The sequence below is a fragment of the Mchenga conophoros genome, linkage group LG4 (genome assembly GCF_057382185.1).
Source record: "Mchenga conophoros isolate Kocher_MC1m ecotype Shallow Benthic linkage group LG4, M_conophoros_male_GT1.1, whole genome shotgun sequence".
Lineage (NCBI taxonomy): Eukaryota > Metazoa > Chordata > Actinopteri > Cichliformes > Cichlidae > Mchenga > Mchenga conophoros.
In genome coordinates, this window is record NC_140529.1 from 34,937,890 (window position 1) to 34,961,397 (window position 23,508).

The window sequence follows — 23,508 nt, forward strand, 5'->3', positions numbered from 1 at the left end:
GGGATTTGGGGCTGTTTCCCCATGGACTAATGTAGAATGTGACTTCTTTCTACAATCACAGGAGTCACCCCCCTGGAACCCCTAAAGAAATCATATTTTTGAGAGTTCAGAATATCAGAGTACAACCCATGTAAAAAAGTTGTAGATTGATCTCAACAGAGCCATTCACTGAGAGAGTTTGAGAATCAAGGTGTACCAAAGCTGTTCGGGCAAATCTGTAGCTGAATTAAAACAATTCTGCAAAGAAAAGTGGGCCAGAATTCCTCCACAACAAAGTGACAGACTCATTGCCAGTTATCACAAACACTTTATTGCAGGTCTTTAAAGTTGGCAAAACCAGTTATTAGCTTTGGGGGGTAATTACTGTGTCACACAGGGCCAGGCAGGTTTAGATAGCTTTTTTACCTTGTCTGACATATTGTGTTTGTCTTGTGACTAAGATGAATGTCACATGTATGACCAGTTGAGTCATTCCACAGGCTGTTTTTTCACTGTGTAGCACGTTTGTATCCTGTGTATAACACACTGTGGTTTCTCCCTGTTTACATATGCTTTTCATGAACCCAGCCTCCCCCTCCTGAAAATTATCATTATCTGATAGAAGCAAAGTATTAAGGATTAAAACAAAGTCATATCCCACTGCTGTTTTCACTTTTCATCTCATTTATTATAGAAAAAATGTATGGGGTTCCATGAAAAACCTGACTTTTTTTTTTTCTTGATTCCTTTAAATGACATGAGCAGAGACTACAGGTCAATAATTAAATTACTGGCCTGTCTTGGTTAATCTTTGCCAGTCAAGAAGAAAGGTCAAAGAGACTGTAATAATAGTGGCTACAGTTTTTACTTTGTTGTTTTTAACACATTATTACGTTATTATAAAGCCTTCCCCTCCAAAAAAAACAAAACATTTTTTGCCTTTTTTTAGTTTTTAGTTTTTTTTTTCAAGAAAAAACTATCCATTCACACTTCCGGTGCAGGGGGAAGCGCTTCCTGATAGCTGAAACCCGTAATGAATACGTGAATCATGCCTCGCAAAAACGAGCTTTCGGAAGCTTTACGATCGCAAATTGTTGATCTGCACAAAGCTGGAAAAGGTTATAAAATAATCGCACGCACTTTGGATATTCATCGCTCCACAGTTAGGAAAATTGTGTATAAATGGAAGCGATTCAGTACTGTGGCTACTCTGCCGAGAAGTGGGCGCCCTACAAAGACGTCTGCAAAGACAAAGATCAGCGAGGTAACCCTTAATTACTCTGCAAACAGCAAATCAAGCAGCCGTGTGTACAAAACTAGACGCCTGCAGCATCCAGATGAGCTTCTTAGCTCTGAACCCTGATGAAAATAACGCTGCTTCACAGCTTTCGGATAACTGGTGTCAACTGGAAAGAAAAAAATATGGAAGTTATTATTTAGCGGCCAGTGGTGCCAGCTGTGTATAAGTTGGAGGTACGTGTCAAAGTAAGATCCGATTACGGTAGCCGGGAGTCTTCCTGCATTACACTGTAACAAATGATCGGCGCTATTCACCTACTCTGATGTTTCAATGTGGTAACATTGTATCCAAAAAAACCGCAAAACCTTCTGTCATTAAATGATTTCTACCGAAAGAAGCTTTGTTTAACTATTTGCTAGATACACTGAAAAAAATGTCTTTTTTAGTCATTATTACTATTATTTGCATACTTGTCACACGTTTAAGAACATCAAACAAATTAGAATATTAGGCAAAGATAAATTGAGTAAAAACAAAGTGCAGTTTTTAAATGATGATTTCATTTATTGAGGGAAAACACGGCCCTGTGTGGAAAAATAATTGCCCCCTAAACCAAGGGAGGTATATGATTGTGCCACCCTTGGCAGCGAGAACTGCATCCAAGCATTTGCAATAACTGGAAATGAGTCTTTCACTGTGGAGGAATTTTGGCCCACTCTTTGCAGAATTGTTTTCATTCAGCAACACTGGAGGGTTTTGGAGCATCAACGGCCTGTTAAAGGCCATGCCAAAGCATCTCAGTTGGAATTAAGTCCAGACTTAGACTAGGTTGTTTTTTCTTTCTTTCTTTTTGCCCATGTAGCCCCAGACCATCACATTATCACCATCACGTTTGACTGTTGGTATGAAATTCTGTGTTAGTTTTATGCCAGATGTAAAGGAAATCAAACTTTTCAAAAAGTTCATCTTCTGTCTCATTAGTCCACAGAATCCTTTTTGGTCAGGAATGGTTTTCTCTTTGGAACTCTCCCATGGATGCCTTTTTTGCCCCGTCTCTTTCTTATTGTTGAATCATGAATGCTAGCATTAAGTGAGACAAGTGAGGCCTGCAGTTCTTTAGAAGTTGTTCTTTTGTGTGTGTGTGTGTGTGTGTGTGTGTGTGTGTGTGTTTCTTTTTAGTCTTTTTGAGTAATTTTGGTAGGACAAGAGAACAGTGAGAAGGTTTACCACTGTTCAAAGTTTCTCCATTTGTGGATGATGTCTCTCACTGTGGTTCACTGATGTCGCAAAGCCTAATAAATGGCTTTGTAATCCTTTCTGATGGTTGTCAGAAATATTAAAATTACCTTGACATGTGAAACATATAAGTGTGACAAATCAGGAAGCCTTCTTTCTGATTTGTCACACTTACATGTTGGGAAGCATTTCACGAGGGATTTTTTATATTTACATTTTCTAAGAGCCGGAATATCTCTGAATGTTGTTTGCAAATGTGTTTTTAAAGAGTGTGAATATATAATTATACCCTAAAAAGGCATAAACTATTCTGAAAGTCATTTCAGTTCATTTCTTTTAGATTAAAAAGGAATTTTAATTAGATTAGCTACAAAATTTGAGTTATTTATTTTTGTCAGTTCACCCCCTGTAATTAACCACAAAGACTTGCACAAGGGGTCGTGGGGTCTTGTTCCCGAGTGATGGGAGAAGGGAGCCGGAGATCGACAGACGGATTGGTGCTGCGGCCGCAGTGATGCGGACGCTGCACCGGTCCGTCGTGGTGAAGAAGGAGCTGAGTGTAAAAGCGAAGCTCTCAATTTACCGGTTGATCTACGTCCCTACCCTCACCTATGGCCACGAGCTGTGGCCGAAAGAACGAGATCACGGATACAAGCAGCGGAAATGAGCTTCCTCCGATGGGTGGCTGGCCTCTCCCTTAGAGATAGGGTGAGAAGTTCAGCCAGGGAGGGGCTCAGAGTAGAGCCGCTGCTCCTCCACATTGAAAGGAGCCAGCTGAGGTGGTTCGGGCATCTGACAAGGATGCCTCCTGAGCGCCTCCTGAATGAGGTGTTCCGGGCATGCCCCACCGGGAGGAGGCCCCGGGGCAGACCCAGGACACGCTGGAGAGATTATATCTCTTGGCTGGCCTGGGAACGCCTTGGTGTTCCCCCAGATAAGCTTGAGGAGGTGGCTGGAGAGAGGGAGGTCTTGGCTTCTCTGCTTAGGCTGCTGCCCCCGCTGCAGCCTAAGAAGATGGATGGATGGACTTGCACTATATTGTTTCAGTAGTTATTGTGAAACACATGCACACAGAGAAATAACGAGGTGAACAGGATATCCTGTGCCTCAATAATCCTCGAAGCTCAACTCTTCCACTCCAGCTTGTTAATCAACCAGGGACCCAGGCGGAGTTTGAATTCATTTGAAAGCCTGATGCTTCGCCTTGTCCTCCCTGGCTTAAAAACTCAAAAAACACTTTTATTTGCTGTTATCGATTGTCCACCTGGGCCTTACTCAGAGTTTCTGTCTGAATTCTCAGACAGTAGTGGGGAATAGATTTCATCACAGTCGATTTCTTTCTACAAGTGCTGCAACTAAGTATAAGGATATAATTCACCCACTGTTATCTTCTTCAACGCCTTGTGCCAACACAGTGCAGAGCAGGTACCTGAATGCTCCTCCCACAAAGGTCGATTATCTTGTTAATAGTTGTACTTCTTAACTGCGTACAACTTTAGATACTGTAGCTCCACAAGAAAGTACTTGCCTTCCTGGTATAACTCTCAAACGTGGACTTTAAAGCAGATAACTCATAAGCTGGAGGAAATGACGTCTCACTAATCTGGAAGATTTATTGTAGAAGACCTGAAAAAATAGTTTGCTGCTTTATGAAAAGCTAGAACACCTTATTATTCATCACTGATTGAAGAAAATAAGAACCACCCTGGGCTTCTCTTCAGCGCTGTAGCCAGGCTGACAAAAAGTCAGAGCGCTGTTGAGCCAACCGTCCCTTTAACGTCAACTAGTAATGACTTCATGAACTTCTTCATGAATTAAATTTTAACCATTAGAGAAAAAAAATTACTCAATCATCTCACAGATGTAACATGATCTACAGCTACAATTGATCTTTCTGAGCTAACTTCAGTAAATAATTCCTCCAAACCATCAACATGTCTTTTAGACCCTGTTGTTGGGGTTTTCTCTGTTTTCTTTGTATTATTTTTCTTATAGAGCACCTCGAGGCAACTGTTGTGGTGATTTGGCGCTATATAAATAAAATTGAATTGAATTAAATTAAATAACATGGGTGACATCATATTTCATGCAACAACAAAGAGGGCACGTTACTTTTCCAGTCTCTAAAGATGCAGTATTGCCCAGGATTTCATTTTTATTTGTATGAAATTATTTTTTAATGTTTGATGCCCCCAAAGGTCTGGCTGTTCACATGATGGCTTCGTTTAATTAAAGAAATGTTAATCACGCTGCTGAAATCAATGACAAGTTGATATCTGAGGTGCAGCCAGACATTAATGTTTACCATATGTCTTGATGCATCTTTTTCTGTTTCTTAGGTTGGTCATGGCCCTAGTGAGCCAAAAGACAGAGGAGATTCACACACTAAAAAGGTAAAAATTCATTAATGCAAGGACTGATGAACTTTGGGAGGAAAAATAGAAAGACAATATCATTCTATTTTTCAGTTAAAAAGCGAGAGAGACTCTACCGCTGTCCGCAGTGATGCACAGATTATATATTCCTGCTCATCTGATACTGAAGCTACAGATGATGATCCTGTGGTGTGTGAGCTCAGAATAAATTAAGCATTTTCTGCTTTGTTTTTTTTCACAATATTAATATGATCATATGAAGACATTTATAGGTCATCCCTTCCTGTCATCTAGGCTGGACGTGCGTCTGCTGGACCATCAAATAATAGAGGACAAGGTGTAGGCCTTAAAACGGTAAAACATCTTCATTTTTAAAGTTTGAAAACAAAAGAGCCCTCTAATTTTGTTTACTTGTTCAGAGAGATTATAACCCTTAATGGAGAGAATATGAGGTCTGGTTAAAATGTGCAAAGACTCTATTGGGGAAACTATGAAATAAAAACATATCTGATCTAAATTTGACTCCAGGCTTATTCAGGCTGGTATCTTTGTCCAGTCCACTTTGTCTGCCTGGAAATTTCAGGTTAATACTGCTAGGAGTAGAACTAACATTTCCAGCCAAATTTAAATGTTCAACTTTTTATATATGTACTCATTGCATGGGAAAAAAGAAGCCTTTCCAGAAAGCTGCAGTACCTCAAATGGCGATTGAGTTATACATATAGATTGTATATGAAGGATGGACTTAACCATGGTCATATCATCTGTGGGTATGTGGAGAACCATGAAGCCTTATCATTGGTATTTTGGCCACAGCCATGTTGGCCTTTCAGCGCAAGACCACATTTGGACGGGAGAATTGAATGAAGTTATCAGCAACCAGTATTCATACACGTTATGGCTGTAGTACACCCAAATACCTGCTAGAGTAAAAAGAAGATATCACTAATAAAACAGTTTTTTGTACCAGGATGTGAACATGTCTAGGGCTGTGCGATATGACCAAAATCTCATATCCCGATAAAAGACCTCTACCATCCGATAACGATATAAATCATGAAAATTTTAAATTTTTTGTAAATTCTGTGAATCTGGGCAGCTCGACTTGCGTGAAGTGTTTCTAGCTGGGCGTCGTGTACCTGGAGTCCAGTGTTTTAACCGATGCATGAAACTATATATTTTTAGACATAAGTTGTAACGGCCGCCGTTTTCTTTGTGAGTATTTATTACACGGTGTGCTGCGGGGAAAAGCCTGTTCTAACGTTTGAGTCTAAGGTTTATTTTTTAGCACCTGGCGGCTCTTTTTTGTTCCTCATATGTAAAACACTCTGCATACCCTTTCACGTGATTCAGTTTATTTTGAAAAGTCTCAACAGGATCTTGAGCTTTATTCTGAAAGGTTTATGTGGAAAATAAACAAGCGGACACGTGATGGTTTTACCATCGTTGTTGCTAACGACAACGCATAAAAACAGTCGCTTGTCCGTCTGTAGTGTGGTTATATTAAATATTAGAGAAAGAGAGAACTTTAAGAAATGAATATAGCCACTACAGTGACCATCAGAACGGTGAAAAAATATTGCCGTAAACAGTTTATTTTGCAACACCACGAAACAAACAATAGAGTAAAATGAAACGATAGACGTTTTTATATCGTCATCCGATATATATCCTTATATCAAACAGCCCTAAACATGTCTACTTCTAAAGTTGGACAGTTTAACATGACACTCTGTGGGTTTCACTCACTTTTGAAGCCAGTTTCAAGTGACCACTTGAGGAACTGCAGTTTTTGGCACTTCTGTGCTTGGTTTTGATTTTTAGCCTTGCAAATTGACACTTGGATAATCTCCATGGAACTCCATGCTCTCTATTGTTAATTTCCCATTTACAACAAGTGTACTGGGGTAAAAGGTTTTTACAACTCACAGGTTTGGATTGTATTCAAGTTTTAAGCGATGTATTATTGGATGGATGCTTTGAATGACATGTGGGTATCGCTATAGCTGTGATAACCACTAACTCTACTGTGTTCACCTTTTGTTTAAGAAACATTCTAAATGAACATAATGTCTCATTCTAGGTTACTACATGGCTGTAGTTATTTTAGTGCTTGACTGAGGTTTTGGTTATTTATTTTGTCACGTCTCTGGGCACATGAAGGCAAAAGTGTGCTTGAGTGACAGGATACTTGTGTTTTTTTTTCTTCTGGCTCACATCTATATTCTGTCTCTTTCTCTATAGCAGCGAAAGGCTACTGCTGTTTCATCTAATGACGAGACTACAGAACAAGACGTTAGTGTTTATGTGTTTGTTAAAATTGTTTAAATGTTTGTATAAAATAAATATCTGATTTTTAAAAGTAATCCCATAAAACACGTCATTCTATATTTCTCTTTAAATCCAGAGAGACTTTAACACCACCCACAAGGATGTAGAGATTAAACATTCCTACTCATCTGATACTGAAGCAACAGATGAAGAGAATATGGTGTGTTAGCTACCATACAGTATTAAAATTGTCACATGGAGACGTTTGTAGCTCATCATTTCCTGTCTTCCAGGCTGGACCGTCAGATATCAGAGGAGGAAGTTCAGACCATAAAATGGTAAAGTTCCTTCAGTTTAAGCATTGTTTGGAAAGAGAAGAACCTTTCATTCTGTTTACCTTTTAAAATCTAAAGAGACACTGAATGGACATAGTCCGCATAGGAAAAACAGAAAAATACCATCTCATTATTATTAACATGTCTGATCTAGATTTGACTGCAGTTACATTCAAGCTGACCTCTCTAGTCCTTTTAGGGAGGGATCAAAAAATAGCAGATAGTGTAGATTGCACCTTTACATAGGTGATGTTGCAGAACTTCATATATGATCACCAGCCACTTTGTGAACCACCCTAATTCATTATAGAATGTAATAACATCACACAGTTGCTGCAAATCTGTTGGCTGCACATCCACAATCCAAAACTCCTATCTCATCAGATTCCACCAAAGTGCTTTATTGAATTGAAATTTGGGGCAGTTAGCATCTTCGTTCTGTTTTCTTGTTAAAATCCTCAATAGGTTATTATGAAAGAAAACACCATCTGTAGTGATGGCAACACAGATTCCTACTCATCTGATGAAGATGAAGAGCCTATGGTATGTGAAGCAACAATAAGTAACGATAAGTAGGTTTATTAACGATATCAAAATGATGACATCAAGATGCTCCTCAGTCATCCTTTTCTGACTCTTAGGCCAGTCATCTGTCAGCTGGAATAGGAGAGAGCAGAGGAGGAGATCCGGACCATGAAATGGTAAATATGCACATGCAGAAATAATTACTGTGTATCCACCCATATGTACATACACCCATACGGGTGTAATATGATGTGATATGGGAAACAGTTTTTTGTACCAGACTGTAAATATGATAATTTCTGGACATTTTGCCAGAAATCTGTGGGGATTGACTCTATTCTGGTGTGTGTGTGTGTGTGTGTGTGGGGGGGGGGGGGGGGGGGGGGGTTTAAACCCAGTCTCAAGTGGCCACTGGAGGAAGGACAGTTTTTTTCCACTTCTTCATTTGCTTTGGTTTTTGTTCCTGGAGCTTTCTCTTTTTGACACAAAGGACCAGAGGTTCTATTCCAAGCTCCTCATCCTATCTCTGAGGCTTAGGTCAGCCACCCTATGAAGGAAAATCATTTTGGCCACTTGTATTCGCAACCTTTCCTTACCTTTTCACCAGTCCAGCAGTCGAATCCATTTTCTACCTTCTGATCAGTTGTGAATAAGATCCCAAGTTTCTTGAATACCCTCACCTTTAGCAATCTTTCCCCCAACCAAAAGGCAGAATTCTAACATTTTCCAGCAGAGAGTCGTGGCCTTAGATTTAGAGTCCTAAATTTCATCTTGGACATTTCAGACTCAGCTACAGGCTGCTGCAATGCATGTTGAAGGTCATGCTCCATGAAGCTAACAGAACCACCTCAACTGCAAGAAATGTGGATTATATTCTTAAGTTCTCAAAGGGGATACCTTCCTCATCCCAGGAAAGTATGAGAACCTTCCCATACTTGTCCCAAATATGATTGGATACAGGAGCAAACCTGATGGAGTTCAACACAGACTGAAAATGTACCTGAATTTGTGCCAAAGACTCCGACACAGCTTGGATTTAGAGGTTAGGAGTTTGCTCTAATTTTGGAGACTGTATGTGTAGGTGAAGAGGAGCTTAAATGTGAGCAAAACAGCAGGGTTTTTCGTATAATATACCTGCTTATATCTCTTTCTCTTTTATGTTGTAGCACCAAGGAGCGACCAACTCTGCTTCATCTGATGATGAAACTACAGAAGAAGATCCGACAGTTAGTATTTTTCATTTGTTATTTTTTTACATATGGAAATGATGACATTTTGGTTCATTTCTACTACATTTAGCTTTTAAAGCATATTTCTGGCCTGTGTTACTAGGAGCAGTTTTTCTGTGGAGAGAAGAAGATATATGCTGGTTCCTCAGTCACAATGGGAGCCCTCCTCCTGCTCCTCCTGGCGTTCATTGTGAAGCACGGCTTGTCAAAAGCAGCATCCAGAGATCTCCTGCACCTCCTAAACTTGGTGGTACCCGGATGTGTTCCAAAGTCGCTTCGCTTTTTAAAAAAGCATTCGACTGATTACAATGGAAAGACTGAGATTCACTTTTATTGCCCCAGGTGTACAAACTACCTTGGTGTGGATCCCGGTAATGAGTGTAGTGTGTGCCAGCAGAGCTTGAGCAGAAAATATCTGATCTTGAAGGCTTACTACTTCCTTGTAATGCCGCTCGAAATTCAGCTAAGAAACCTCCTTGCACGCGTCCACTCAAAGCTTGGGAAGCATTTCACGAGGGATGATTCCTTTTCTGATGTCCACACTGGAAACGAATACAAGAGTGAAAGACAAGACGGCAGTATTACACTCACCTTCAACTGCGATGGCTCGTCCGTGTTCAGCTCCTCAAAATACTCCATCTGGCCCATCCTGTGTACCATCAATGAACTACCGTATGTGGAACGGTGCAAAAACGTTCTGTTGCACACTTTATGGTTTGGCAAAGGAAAACCACAAGTTCAGAGTTTTTTGACTCCGTTCATTAACGAGCTTCAGAAACTGTCTGCTGCAGGGTTCTGTTGGAAAGATGAGATCGGCTCGGAGCATCACACCACGGTAACAGTTAAAATATGCACATGTGATGCGATAGCAAGAGCAATGGTGCAGAACTTTGAGCCGTTTAACAAAGAATTTGGTTGTGGTTTTTGCTACCACAAAGGTGAGATGGTTATAAAGGGCAGGGGTTTTACCAGAGTTTACCCGATACAGATGGACGGCTGTGATCTGAGACACATGCCTGAAACGGTGCAACTTGCTGAGTTAGTGATGGGAAATAGTTATGACCAGAGTCAAATGGGGGTTAAAGGTCCAAGTCTCCTGTTTCTTTTGCCGTCATTTGACATTATCAAAGGCTTTGTTCCAGATTACATGCACTGTTTTTGTCTGGGCGTTGTCCGTCAGTTCGTCAATCTGTGGTTCGACCCGCTTTATGCCAGCAAGGACTTCCATTTGACAGATGAGCATTTAAACGACCTGGACAGAGCCTTGTGTGAGATCCAGCCACCAAATGAAATCAGCCGAAGTCCCAGGAGCCTCAGTGAGAGGATGCATTGGACAGCTTGTGAGTGGAGAGCATTTGCTCTCCTCTATTCTCCTGTAATACTGAGGAATGTTTTGCCAGCAGTGTACTACAAGCACTGGATGCTTCTTCCTTGTGCCCTTCACGTCCTCCTCTCCCACTTTGCCACTCAGGATGAGCTCAACTGTGCAGAGTTGTGTCTGGTTCAGTTTGTAGCACAGATACCGTCTCTCTATGGACTCGAGCATTGTTCGTACGACTGCCATTTGTTGACGCATCTTACAGAAGGTGTCCGGAACTGGGGGCTTTTGTGGGCCAATTCAGTCTTTGTTTTTCAAGACATGAACAGCAGACTGTTGCAGATGTACTCTGGTACGCAGTCAATTTCATTACAGATTTTCAAGAATTTCTTTTCATATGAGAAAATAATAAGACAAGGAAGTGCTACCCTTCAGGACGCCAGCACAGAAATCAAAGACTTCTTCTGTTCCATGGCAAGTTGTGATCGTTTTACAAAGTCATTAAATTACATTGGAGAAGAGTTAGTGACTCTGGGAAGTGGCTCTCAGAGAGTTTTGACACCAAGAGAAATTGCAGCGTTGCAGAAGAATGAAACACTTTCGTGGTGCCAGCCACATCGTGACAGTGTAACTGAATATAAGCGTTGTGTTTATAAGAACATGCTGGTTACAAGTTTGGAGTGCAGTGGCACATTAAAAAGAAACAATTCAGTAATAGAAACAAGCAGTTGCTTTGCTGTGGTGGAGTCCTTGGTCGTTGTACCGAAACCCTGCAGCTGTGAAGGAAGGCCCGACTGCTCCTGCAGAGAACTGGTCTTTTTCTGCAAGCAGCTGCAGCGACTAACCAGACAGCCAACTATCCAGGACACACAGATCAACACAAACATCGCCAAATTCCTTGTAAAAGTGAGGAACTCAAATGAACTGTGTGCAATAACATGCCAGGACATTGTTTCCAAATGTTTCATGATTAACCACGTGGGTCAGTTATATGTCATGAGAATGCCTGTGTTTGAGACACATTAAAGTCTGTCATTTATGATTCATGTCAGACCTCTCTGAGCTTGGGTTGGAAATGTTGGAAATGCTCCAACCAACCTTCGCCACTTTGACAACCCCTGATTAAATCAGATAACTCAAATAAGAAAACATGCTGTCTATTTTCCAACAGGTGATACATTCAACACAACCCTGGGCAGTACCGAAACATGCAATAAGCACAACCTCTGTATTGCATTACTTTATGCTCTTATTGCACCAGCCGGACAAAGTGCATTAAAAATACTATTTTATTATTATCTTTTTCAGTTGTGCAATTTTCTTGTTGTACATTAAAGTGCACCTGTACATATGTTTGGTATGTAGCAGAAACTACCAGTGAAGGTCCTTCAATTTCATGTTTGTTTTATTCAACATCAAATTGTTAATATCAGCTTTGATTAAAAACTTGAATCTTTGAAAAATTGCCTTAAGTTTCAGAACATCTTTGTTTGTTTCTCTCATTTAGCTGTAATGACAGACACACACATGCTTTATGGATTCCATAAGTCTTTAAAATCACCATCATTATCGTTGTCATTAGATGGATCTGCACTGGTCCATGAGGAGTTGGGGCTATTTCCCCATCGACTAATGTAGAATGTGACTTCTTTTTACAATTACAGGAGTCACCCCCCTGGAACCCCTAAAAAAAATCATATTTTGGAGAGTTCAGAATATCAGAGTACAACCCATGTAAAAAAGTTGTAGATTGATCTCAACAGAGCCATTCACTGAGAGAGTTTGAGAATCAAGGTGTACCAAAGCTGTTCGGGCAAATCTGTAGCTGAATTAAAACAATTCTGCAAAGAAAAGTGGGCCAGAATTCCTCCACAACAAAGTGACAGACTCATTGCCAGTTATCACAAACACGTCTTAAAAGTTTCAAAATCAGTTATTATCTTTAGGGGGTAATTACTGTTTCACACAGGGCCAGGCAGGTTTGGATAGCTTTTTTACCTTAATAAATGAAAAACGATTTTGAACTATTCAGGTTATCTTGGCGTAATATTTAAATCTGTCTCATTATCTTTAACATCCAAGACAAATATGCAAAAAACTATGAAATCAGGAAGGAGTCAAATACCTTTTCACAACACTGTACAAACAAGATTATCCTGACAAAAGGTTTGGCCATCTACAAGATTCAGTTCTTCCACCAACACTAGAATTATCCAATACTTGAAAACATGAAAAAAATTTTGTCTCTGTTGTCAACCTATTGTGTTTGTATTGTGACTAAGATGAATGTCAGATCGCATTAATGACCATTAAGTCAGTCCACAGGCTGTTTACTGTGTACTACGTTTGTGTCTTGTCTATCACACACTGTGAAATTCCTGTTTTGTGTTTTCTTGAACCCAGCCTCGCCTTCCTCCTTTCACTGTGAGTCTGCAGACACTCTGGGTTGTCTCCTGTCATTGTTCCCAGGGGAACTGCTGATGCTTCTTCTTCTTGTCCTCATGATGAGTTGTTCACTGAGCCACTCAGGGCACTCCTATCAGTAAGATGTTAATCTCATTGTCTACTGTGGATCTAATACCAACAAAGGGGAAGAAAAGAAAAGGAAAGAAGATGGACACAGGTTTGGGGAAAATCTTAGTTTGAGGTATTTGTGTTTAGAACAACATTTGTATGACAAAGGTAAAGATGCTGGAGTTTTCTTGACGTCATTTTTAAAAGCATTGTTACGGAAATATGGTGATGGTGGTGTTATTAAAGTGGGAGATTTTTACAGGATACACTTCATTTAACAACACAATGCTCTGCCCAGTGGGTGCTGCTTGAGTTTAAGTCACTTTTCTCCTTCAATATGGAACCCAACCATACACCATCATAGTAAAATATGGTGGCAACAAAATTAACACAAGTTAGAAGTGTGCATCAAACCAATAAATGTTCTGGGATGTTCTTAGGACTTATGAGGCGAAAGTTCTCCAGAAACTGACTGCTGGAAGACCAGACATCATCCTTCCAACCCTGCAGAAATCTTGACAAGATTTCCTATTCATTTGTTGGAAAAAGTTTGAAATTTCATGATTTTCTTTTTTTTTCTTTTTTCTTTTTTTTTCTTTTTTTCTTTCTTTTTTTTTTTTTTTTTTTTACATATTTTGATTCCTTAGAGTGAACCTCAAATAGAGACTACATTAAATCACTACGGAAGAGGATTAGGGCCACAGGAAAAAAAAAAAAAAGAATTCTGACTTTAATCTCAGAATTCTGACTTTATTCTCAGAATTCTGACTTTAATCTCAGAATTCTGAGAATAAAGTCAGAATTCTGACTTTTTTCTCAGAATTCTGACTTTAATCTCAGAATTCTGAGAATAAAGTCAGAATTCTGACTTTTTTCTCAGAATTCTGACTTTATTCTCAGAATTCTGACTTTTTTCTCAGAATTCTGACTTTTTTCTCAGAATTCTGACTTTAATCTCAGAATTCTGACTTTTTTCTCAGACTTCTGACTTTATTCTCAGAATTCTGAGATTAAAGTCAGAATTCTGACTTTAATCTCAGAATTTTGAGGTGGGCACCTGCAGGCTTCCAGCTTCGGTGACAGCGATGTGTCCAGTTTGGCAGGTGGAGAACTAATTCACTAAATATGGTGGATATAAGTGACTTTTTGCGTGGCCGAGGGGTCCCCGAAGATGCTATTTTATTAATGGAAGAGCAGAAGGTGAGTAACAAAAAAGAGAAATAGTTTGGTGTCTCCTATTTTTACAGGAAAACAGTTACGGTACAGTTACGGTTAGCTGTTAGCATGCTTGTTAGCTTATAATGTTATATAGGAATGAACGTGTTTCACGATGTTACAGTATACTAGGTGAATTGACGTTTTAACTGTTGTTGATCGCAGGATCATCCCAGATGGGTTCGTTGCATTTTATTTTATTGTTCTACTATTTCAGAGTTTTTCAAGGCAGTTAAGCGGAGCTGTGTTACAGATGCTAGCCGCCTGCCAATATCACTGATATATTTGATGTGTACAAGTAAGTTACACTTAGTACAGCGGAGGAGAGAAGCTGTAATGAATGTTTATGCGGATATTTCACTCAGAAAAATGGGTGGCGTTCATACACAGCCACCGACACAGCCCCGGTTGTTGTTCTGACGGTGGCCGACTGACGATCCCCTCACAACATGTTAGCTAACACAAACTAATGTAGTGCATGTAACTGTGTATACGTTAGTGGTACAGTGTCGGAAGAAATGAGCAAACTGTTTATAATGTCAGAATGACATCATCTTTCTCCTATATATAAAAGTGCTGGCTGAGGAGCGCTGCCGGGTTGAACTTTGACCTCGGAGTGACGTGACGTTTGTTCGCACAACCAATAGAAGTGCAGAAAGTCGCAAATCAGGCATATTGTTCGCATAAACACAAAAATAAATAACGAAATAATCCCGATATTGTGCCAAAGACTGATTTACAATGTTACTTTGTGTTCTATGTGTAATACCTTTGCTTAAATGACTAAATGGACTGTGTATTTATGACTCTGCGTTATAGTCTTACATACATAAGTAACATTCATATGTACAGATAAAAATGTACAGAGCTATGTACACAAGCGTGTACACAAAAGTCTACTGCTGATCGAGCTGCTCAGTGGTCGTACAGTCTCATGCAGAGAGCGTGGAGGTGTTGTCCATGGTGGATGTTAGCTTAGACAACATCCTCTCCTCCCCAGTCTGCTCAGTGGACTTTAGCAGACCGCTAAAGCTGGCCCTCCCGACCAGTTTGTTAAGTTTCCCCCTGTCCCTCTCTGCCATTCCACCACTCCAGCAGACCACAACATAAAAGACAGCAGACGCCACCACAGTGTCGTAGAACATCCTTAGAAGACGTACTACCTACATCATAACCAATCAAGTCCCACTTTTTTTTAAATACAGAAGAGGATTTATTATTTACTGAAAGGCTATGCCTTAGTTTGCTTCTTTCATTATTGTGTTTCGCCCTGCATAAAATAGATAGCTTTTCTGATAACTACAGTCAATACTCTCCTACTGGCATTAACGAGGCCTAAGAGGCTTAACTGTAACATTGCTTTGCAGCGTAAATGTTGCAGAAAATGACTGTCTTTTCTTTCTTCCTGTGTGCAGATTGACTGTGACGTCATAGCGCTGATGGATGACGCAACTTTGGCAAACTACATTCCCTCGTACGGAGACCGAATTGCCGTCTTCAATTTCTGCAAAAGCAAGCAACCACTGTCAAAAAGAAAACTAGGACTTCTGCAAAAAGTTCACCTCTCAAAGTGAGAGAAACAGTGGCTGACATGTCAGATTTGGATGACTTAATAAGACTGTATTTCAGACTTTCTTTCAGTAACAAAGAAATACTTTCAATTTTAGCACATAGTCATCAGACAATTATAAGTGTTCGAACTCTAAAGAGAATTTGTAAAAGACTTGGGCTTTTTAGAAGGAAGAATCAATCAAACTTGGAGGAAGTGCTAGCCTTTGTCCAACAAGAGATCATGACAAATGGACAGATGCAAGGTTATCGTTGGCTACATCTACGTGCAATTCAACATGGATTTGTGGTGTCACAAGATACTGTAAGATGCATAATCAAATTGCTTGACCCTCAAGGTGTGGAACTGAGACGAGCTCGACGGTTGAGAAGACGACAGTACAGCTGCAGAGGGCCAAATGCTCTCTGGCACATGGATGGCTATGACAAGTTGAAACCATATGGTATTGCTATCAGTGGCTGCATAGATGGTTTTAGCCGCTATGTTTTATGGATGGAGGCTTATACTACAAACAGTGACCCTAAATTGATTGCAAGTTATTTTCTGAAAACAGTTTCATGCATCAGCGGATGTCCAGAAAGGTTACGTGCTGACCGAGGTACCGAAAATGGTTGTGTTGAACAAATGCAGATGTTTTTACGGAGAAACCACACAGACAGTTTTGCAGGTGAGAAAAGTTTCCTTTACGGAAGAAGTACGGCCAACCAACGTATAGAAGGATGGTGGGCTACCCTACGCAAACAGAGTGCACAATTTTGGATGAACTTATTTCAAACTTTTCAGGATGATGGCCACTTCACAGGGGATTTTTTGGACAAAAGTCTTATCCAATTCTGCTTTCTCAATCTTATTCAGGTAAAAGCATGTGCTCATGCTATGTAATGTCTTAGCTGCATAAATAGAAAATATAAATATGGTTAGAACATTTTTTTTCTTTAAATTAAATATGAATTTTATTTCCATTTTAATATGTCTTGATGCATGCTCAATCAGCCAGGTAAGGAATGTTTTTTGACAGAACATTTCTCACACTGAAAACGCTACATCCAGATGAACAGAATCAACTTTTTGGGATTCCATTTTAATACTTTGATGGAATTGTATTCATGTTATCAGTGGAAGTAACTGCACCTTTCTCAGCACAGGTGCATGGAGCATTTTTTTTTATTTATTGCCACATGGTTTAAATTACTATGGAGTCTGTTACCTAGTGGTCCTTTGGGCACGGTTTCAGAAAGCAATCCTATCATTTGGTTAATTCTCTATTGAAAATTTATTGTAGAATCATTGCACACTGAGTATAAAGTGTTGGGCTATCTATTCAACAGCAGAATCATGCAGCACCATTCTGTGTCCATGTGCTGTTTAGTGAAAGTGCTCTTTTGTTGTTGCTGCTTGGTTTTACATTAATTAGAGGTCAGTTTCTATGTCTGTTGATTAATGAGTTAATAAGCCTCAACTTTGGCTAAATCTACTGGTACATGGTCTGTTTCATATACCGGTACTTATATTGTGTTGTTTTTCATGTAGGATGAACTTGATGAAGTTGTGAACACATGGAACTCGCACAAAATCCGGCCAAGTGGTAGTGCAGCATCGGGTCGACCAGTAGTAATGTACTCATTTCCAGAGCTGCACAGTGCTGAGGATAGACTGAAGCCTATTTCTATGGAGGATATCACTTTGTGTATGGAAGAGTGTAGCCCAAAAGGTCAACACCCCTGTGATGAAACAGTCTTTGAACTGTGTTGTCTGCTTATGGTAGAAAATGAATGGGATGCCCCAGGAGATCCACTTGGTGCTGCGGATCTGTACATTAGGTTAAGAGAAGAAATACTGCAAAGTATTTAAGGAACTTCAGTGTGTAAATGTACAAATAAATACAAAATATTTCTCTTTATCTTGATAACGTGATTTGATAGTAGGTGCCATGTCTTACAGGTACCTTTTATGCAGGTATTTCTGCACTGCATTAAATGAAAAATGTTTTTCTACATTCACACTACCATTAAACAGAAATGTTTATATATTACTTGAAAAAGCTGAATATTGTGATATTATCAATCAGTTATGAAACACATGTCAATCCTTTTAAAAGGCCATACATTAAACTGCATTTACAAATGTTATATTTTTGATTGAATCATAAGTGGTGTAAACCTGCCTACCAGTAAATTGCAATATAAATTTCTGTGTTTTGTTGCCAGACATGTGCATAGTATATAAAATATAAACTGACCAGCTCCCTGCTCATTGTTTTCTGTATCAAACTTTACTCTTAATATTCATGGCTGGAAACCCAGGCACCAGCATATGATATGCTAAGTGCCCGGGTTATCTGTGGTATGTTTCAGCAAACCATAGTAGCATTAACAATTCTAGGTCTTGACAACAGCATGTTTCTATAAACGTATCATTGTTAATATTTAAAGTCGTTATGCCTTTTGGGGAGCTTTTAGTGCAATTATATTAAAGCAAAGCTATTATAATCATTTACCCATGTGAAGATCCATCACTTAATTATTAATGTATTTCACTTCTGTTAGTTGTAAGATATTTTAGCTGGTTTTTCATGTAAAATGACCACGAATCATTGCTATACTGATTCAGTGTTAGCTGTTGTATACAAGGCTCCTTCATGATATGAATCCTAAAATTATAAGAAACATACCAAAAATATTTTGACTTTTATTTGTAGTATCCCAGCAACAATGCAACAAAACAGTTCCTGCAAGTGGAACCAAGTTATTGTCCCATTAAGTGCAACATGTTTTACATTTATATTTGTGTATCTTTATGAAATATTTGAAATTAAAAATAAATGGTATTCTTCCATGTTACTGAGCTCATGTGTGGCAGTCTCTTGAATTCTGGCATGTTCAAATAGATATGGAGTTTGATGAACATATTCAAAACAACAATACAAATGTACTGTGTACAGTAACATTTTATTGGAAAAAGTTTACAAGAAACCTGTTCTTTCCAATGCCAATAACATGGCTAAAACTCATAACCGTATAAGCTGCCCTGTAACAAGAATGACTCAACTTTTAAAACAAACTTATAGATCTCATATAGTCTTGTTATGCATCAGTATACATCAGTGACTTACTGTAAAGACCATGAACACTGGCTATTGTGGTATCACATATTCCTTCAGTGTCATCTATGGTATAGAAATAAAAACAAGTGTGAATGACTGAGAACATACATGCATACAAATAAAAATGCATAATTTCTGGCAGTAACAAGACATTTTTTCAGGTGTTAAGATTAATACTATATCTGAGAACATGCCAATTTGGCATTACAAAAGGATGCCTGAATAATCACAGTACTTGACCACTGCACTGAAGTGTACAGTGTTTATTTATGATCTCAGTAATCAATAACCATCTTCAAAACAGACTGAATCCTTTAAGCAGCTTGAATCAATTTGATGGATGAATAACAGGTATGCTTAGAAACAATATGACATTAAGAAAATACTGGAATTTAAAAAAATATTTTCACCAACTTTATATGGAACCTTTGTAATCAACAACAAATGCCAAACTTTGATACCTTAACCTACCTTAACTAAAAATTGCATATACTGTAAAGCAAAATGTTTTCAGACATGACAAATGCTAAAGTATAAAATTGTACTTATTCCTTTTACAATACAGTGTTGCATAACAGCATTACTTTTACGTTATAACTATGTTCAGTTTTAGCCCTGACCTAATAAGAAAATACCATCTGAATGAATTAGTCTTTCTACTAATTACTTACAAAAGTATTTGACTGTGCTGAGCTCTCACACCACACATGGTGCATTAAAGAACGTTTAAGAGCAGTTTAATTATAGTTTATAGATCTTAAGTAATCTTTCTTCATGCTTTTGCTGAAGGTTTCTGTCTTACAGCTGGAAAGCTTGGATTTGGTGAAGACAGCTCTGGATATGGTAGTAAACAGTGTACCTGTTCGTTTTGTTTTGTGACTGTATTATGTAAAACTCAAAATGATAAAAGAAAATGAAATATTAGCCAAAACTAGACTTCTAACAGAGATGAGAAACTTCTCTCTAATTAAAAAAAGTATACTGTATAAGTTCAAAATACATAAAAATACATATTCCTAACATCTCTTTACAGTTATGCTCTAGTGTGCATGAGCAGTTCAAATGTAGCGCATTGCTGTGAGAGTCTAAACAATGTCCATCACCCAGACATTACTTTCAAGAACTGCATTAAATTCAGAACGAAAATCTGGGAAGTTTTCATAGCTGTTAGCTAGCTGCAGAACATTCCCACACGTGCGTCCGACTGGTCTTCTTGTAAACTCTGTCATATCTTGAAATTCCACATAAATACTGTTTGTTACTATAAGGTCAGATCCGGTGCAGAAACACATAAATTTCTGAAGTTTAATGTTATCCAGCTCTCTGATGAATCTTTTGAGATGATTTTTCACTTCTTTTTGTTGTGGAGTCAAATCCACAGCAAATTTCAGCAGCTGGCACACTTTTTTTGAAGTTGGTTGCAGTTCAGAGAATAACTTGGTCAGTCCCTCCGGACTGAGGGAGATATGGGGGTCGATGATCTCCCGCCAGCAGTCAATAACAAACATTGGTTTTTGGACAAGCTCTTTGTGTGCTATTTCATCAAGGATTGTAGGAAGAGTCTCAGCAGTGATTCTTTTTCTACAGCCATAACTGTCAAGAATTTCCACAAGATCATCCAAGTCAACTGCAGAGAAATCTTTTACTGCTTCCATCAAAACATCACATTCTTGGCTGCTGACAAACTGTAGAAAGTGTGCTTTAAGATCACTGTAAACACCACTGAAAAGCACTTGTTCCATAAAAGGGATTGCAAGTTTATTTGGAAAATACTGACATTCTTGGTAACCTTTCAGGAGTATTCGCCCAACTGCCTTCCATTTTTCAGCAGGAAAATCATGGCGAATGAATGGCACTTTAATGGTTGCACCTAGGGTGCATCGCTCATAAAATTCATGCCAGAAGCATGTGAGTACATCTCTTAGTATTCCTGATCCAGTGCCTGGTTCTTCTGTGTTGTCTGGAAGTATGCGCTTCACATTCAGTGTTTTGGTCAAAATCTCCTCATCAGAGAAAGCAGTAATCATGTCATGTAAAGTGTCAGTATGACGTATGGTGATTGTTATTATGTTCTCTGAATTAGGTGGACTGAGGGGTACAAGAAAACCCTCATAGACTAATGTGTCTTCTGTATCTTCTTCAGCATCAAAAATTGGACCAAAAGTAATTTCTGGATCATCTAAAATTTCTGAACCAGCGATGACTTCATCAAAATTACCCCTGACTTCCCCCACTTGCAATGGATTAATATCACTGCCACTGCTTTCTGAGACAAACACCACTTCAGATGTCTCGCTGGCATCTTCTTCAGGATCTTTTGGTTTTGTTGCAATGTAGAAGCGTAACATTGTCAGTCTCGCTGCCTCATACATATTGCCAATAGACTGGCAGGTATCATCAGTAAGGTGGTTCTGTTTAAAGTCCCAAACCTCAAACTCAAAATCTGTTTCACATCCCTTAGGAGATATGCCATTAGGAAAAAAAAGTTTCTTTCCTTCCTGAAGAATATCTTTTAATCCAGCATCAGTGGCCATTTGAATTTTTCTAGTGCCACCTCCCTGCTTCGCTCTCACCTGTTTGGCTATTTTTCCATCACAATGTATCCATCCTATCTCAACATTGCGTGTTGCTTTTTGCTTCTTTGTCTGTCTTATTCCTGCATCTGTATGTGAAGTGTTCTCCTTTGGACTTTCTTTTCTGGTTTTCATTTTCTCACGAAGTTTTTGCAGAAGTCCTAGTTTTCTTTTTGACAGTGGTTGCTTGCTTTTGCAGAAATTGAAGACGGCAATTCGGTCTCCGTACGAGGGAATGTAGTTTGCCAAAGTTGCGTCATCCATCAGCGCTATGACGTCACAGTCAATCTGCACACAGGAAGAAAGAAAAGACAGTCATTTTCTGCAACATTTACGCTGCAAAGCAATGTTACAGTTAAGCCTCTTAGGCCTCGTTAATGCCAGTAGGAGAGTATTGACTGTAGTTATCAGAAAAGCTATCTATTTTATGCAGGGCGAAACACAATAATGAAAGAAGCAAACTAAGGCATAGCCTTTCAGTAAATAATAAATCCTCTTCTGTATTTAAAAAAAAGTGGGACTTGATTGGTTATGATGTAGGTAGTACGTCTTCTAAGGATGTTCTACGACACTGTGGTGGCGTCTGCTGTCTTTTATGTTGTGGTCTGCTGGAGTGGTGGAATGGCAGAGAGGGACAGGGGGAAACTTAACAAACTGGTCGGGAGGGCCAGCTTTAGCGGTCTGCTAAAGTCCACTGAGCAGACTGGGGAGGAGAGGATGTTGTCTAAGCTAACATCCACCATGGACAACACCTCCACGCTCTCTGCATGAGACTGTACGACCACTGAGCAGCTCGATCAGCAGTAGACTTTTGTGTACACGCTTGTGTACATAGCTCTGAACATTTTTATCTGTACATATGAATGTTACTTATGTATGTAAGACTATAACGCAGAGTCATAAATACACAGTCCATTTAGTCATTTAAGCAAAGGTATTACACATAGAACACAAAGTAACATTGTAAATCAGTCTTTGGCACAATATCGGGATTATTTCGTTATTTATTTTTGTGTTTATGCGAACAATATGCCTGATTTGCGACTTTCTGCACTTCTATTGGTTGTGCGAACAAACGTCACGTCACTCCGAGGTCAAAGTTCAACCCGGCAGCGCTCCTCAGCCAGCACTTTTATATATAGGAGAAAGATGATGTCATTCTGACATTATAAACAGTTTGCTCATTTCTTCCGACACTGTACCACTAACGTATACACAGTTACATGCACTACATTAGTTTGTGTTAGCTAACATGTTGTGAGGGGATCGTCAGTCGGCCACCGTCAGAACAACAACCGGGGCTGTGTCGGTGGCTGTGTATGAACGCCACCCATTTTTCTGAGTGAAATATCCGCATAAACATTCATTACAGCTTCTCTCCTCCGCTGTACTAAGTGTAACTTACTTGTACACATCAAATATATCAGTGATATTGGCAGGCGGCTAGCATCTGTAACACAGCTCCGCTTAACTGCCTTGAAAAACTCTGAAATAGTAGAACAATAAAATAAAATGCAACGAACCCATCTGGGATGATCCTGCGATCAACAACAGTTAAAACGTCAATTCACCTAGTATACTGTAACATCGTGAAACACGTTCATTCCTATATAACATTATAAGCTAACAAGCATGCTAACAGCTAACCGTAACTGTACCGTAACTGTTTTCCTGTAAAAATAGGAGACACCAAACTATTTCTCTTTTTTGTTACTCACCTTCTGCTCTTCCATTAATAAAATAGCATCTTCGGGGACCCCTCGGCCACGCAAAAAGTCACTTATATCCACCATATTTAGTGAATTAGTTCTCCACCTGCCAAACTGGACACATCGCTGTCACCGAAGCTGGAAGCCTGCAGGTGCCCACCTCAAAATTCTGAGATTAAAGTCAGAATTCTGACTTTAATCTCAGAATTCTGAGAATAAAGTCAGAAGTCTGAGAAAAAAGTCAGAATTCTGAGATTAAAGTCAGAATTCTGAGAAAAAAGTCAGAATTCTGAGAATAAAGTCAGAATTCTGAGAA

The 23,508-nt window shown here is 39.2% G+C and overlaps 2 protein-coding genes and 1 long non-coding RNA gene across 6 annotated transcripts; 2 read left to right on the forward strand and 1 right to left on the reverse strand.

Moving 5' to 3' along the window:
- The first annotated feature begins 973 nt into the window (after positions 1–973).
- On the forward strand, positions 974–11,971 carry LOC146576640 (uncharacterized). The gene is made up of 11 exons (XM_085272054.1): positions 974–1,243; positions 4,795–4,848; positions 4,924–5,019; positions 5,125–5,184; positions 7,075–7,125; positions 7,238–7,321; positions 7,395–7,439; positions 7,902–7,979; positions 8,078–8,137; positions 9,128–9,187; positions 9,294–11,971. The coding sequence occupies exons 1-11, from the start codon at positions 1,028–1,030 to the stop codon at positions 11,532–11,534; spliced, it is 3,045 nt and encodes a 1,014-aa protein (XP_085128180.1). The 5' UTR covers positions 974–1,027; the 3' UTR covers positions 11,535–11,971.
- Positions 11,972–14,088: 2,117 nt separating this feature from the next.
- On the forward strand, positions 14,089–18,651 carry LOC146576641 (uncharacterized). 2 transcript variants are annotated; one of them, XR_014892348.1, is made up of 3 exons: positions 14,089–14,222; positions 15,653–16,662; positions 17,338–18,651. It is a non-coding gene; the product is annotated as an uncharacterized LOC146576641 (long non-coding RNA). The 2 variants fall into 2 exon arrangements; XR_014892347.1 differs by having other exon boundaries at positions 15,653–18,651.
- A 134-nt stretch (positions 18,652–18,785) lies between these two features.
- LOC146576642 (uncharacterized) lies at positions 18,786–23,335 on the reverse strand. Of its 3 annotated transcripts, XM_085272687.1 has the most exons (3): positions 23,202–23,324; positions 22,889–22,969; positions 18,786–21,771 (listed from the first exon to the last, which is right to left on the reverse strand). In XM_085272687.1, exon 3 carries the CDS (start codon positions 21,745–21,747, stop codon positions 19,996–19,998), a length of 1,752 nt encoding a protein of 583 aa, XP_085128813.1. In that variant the 5' UTR covers positions 21,748–21,771; positions 22,889–22,969; positions 23,202–23,324; the 3' UTR covers positions 18,786–19,995. The 3 variants fall into 3 exon arrangements, with proteins under 3 accessions (XP_085128813.1, XP_085128812.1, XP_085128814.1); XM_085272686.1 differs by lacking the exon at positions 22,889–22,969 and having other exon boundaries at positions 23,202–23,335; XM_085272688.1 differs by lacking the exons at positions 22,889–22,969; positions 23,202–23,324 and adding an exon at positions 23,007–23,099.
- Between the last annotated feature and the right edge of the window lie 173 nt (positions 23,336–23,508).

Coding starts and splice junctions, on each gene's coding strand:
- LOC146576640 (XM_085272054.1), top strand. CDS start 1,028: ATGCCTCGCAAAAACGAGCTTTCGGAAGCTTTACGATCGCAAATTGTT. Junction 4,849..4,923: donor GAGATTCACACACTAAAAAG/GTAAAAATTCAT, acceptor TCTATTTTTCAG/TTAAAAAGCGAGAGAGACTC. Junction 7,126..7,237: donor ACGAGACTACAGAACAAGAC/GTTAGTGTTTAT, acceptor CTTTAAATCCAG/AGAGACTTTAACACCACCCA.
- LOC146576642 (XM_085272686.1), bottom strand. CDS start 23,276: ATGGTGGATATAAGTGACTTTTTGCGTGGCCGAGGGGTCCCCGAAGAT. Junction 21,772..23,201: donor TATTAATGGAAGAGCAGAAG/GTGAGTAACAAA, acceptor TCCTGTGTGCAG/ATTGACTGTGACGTCATAGC.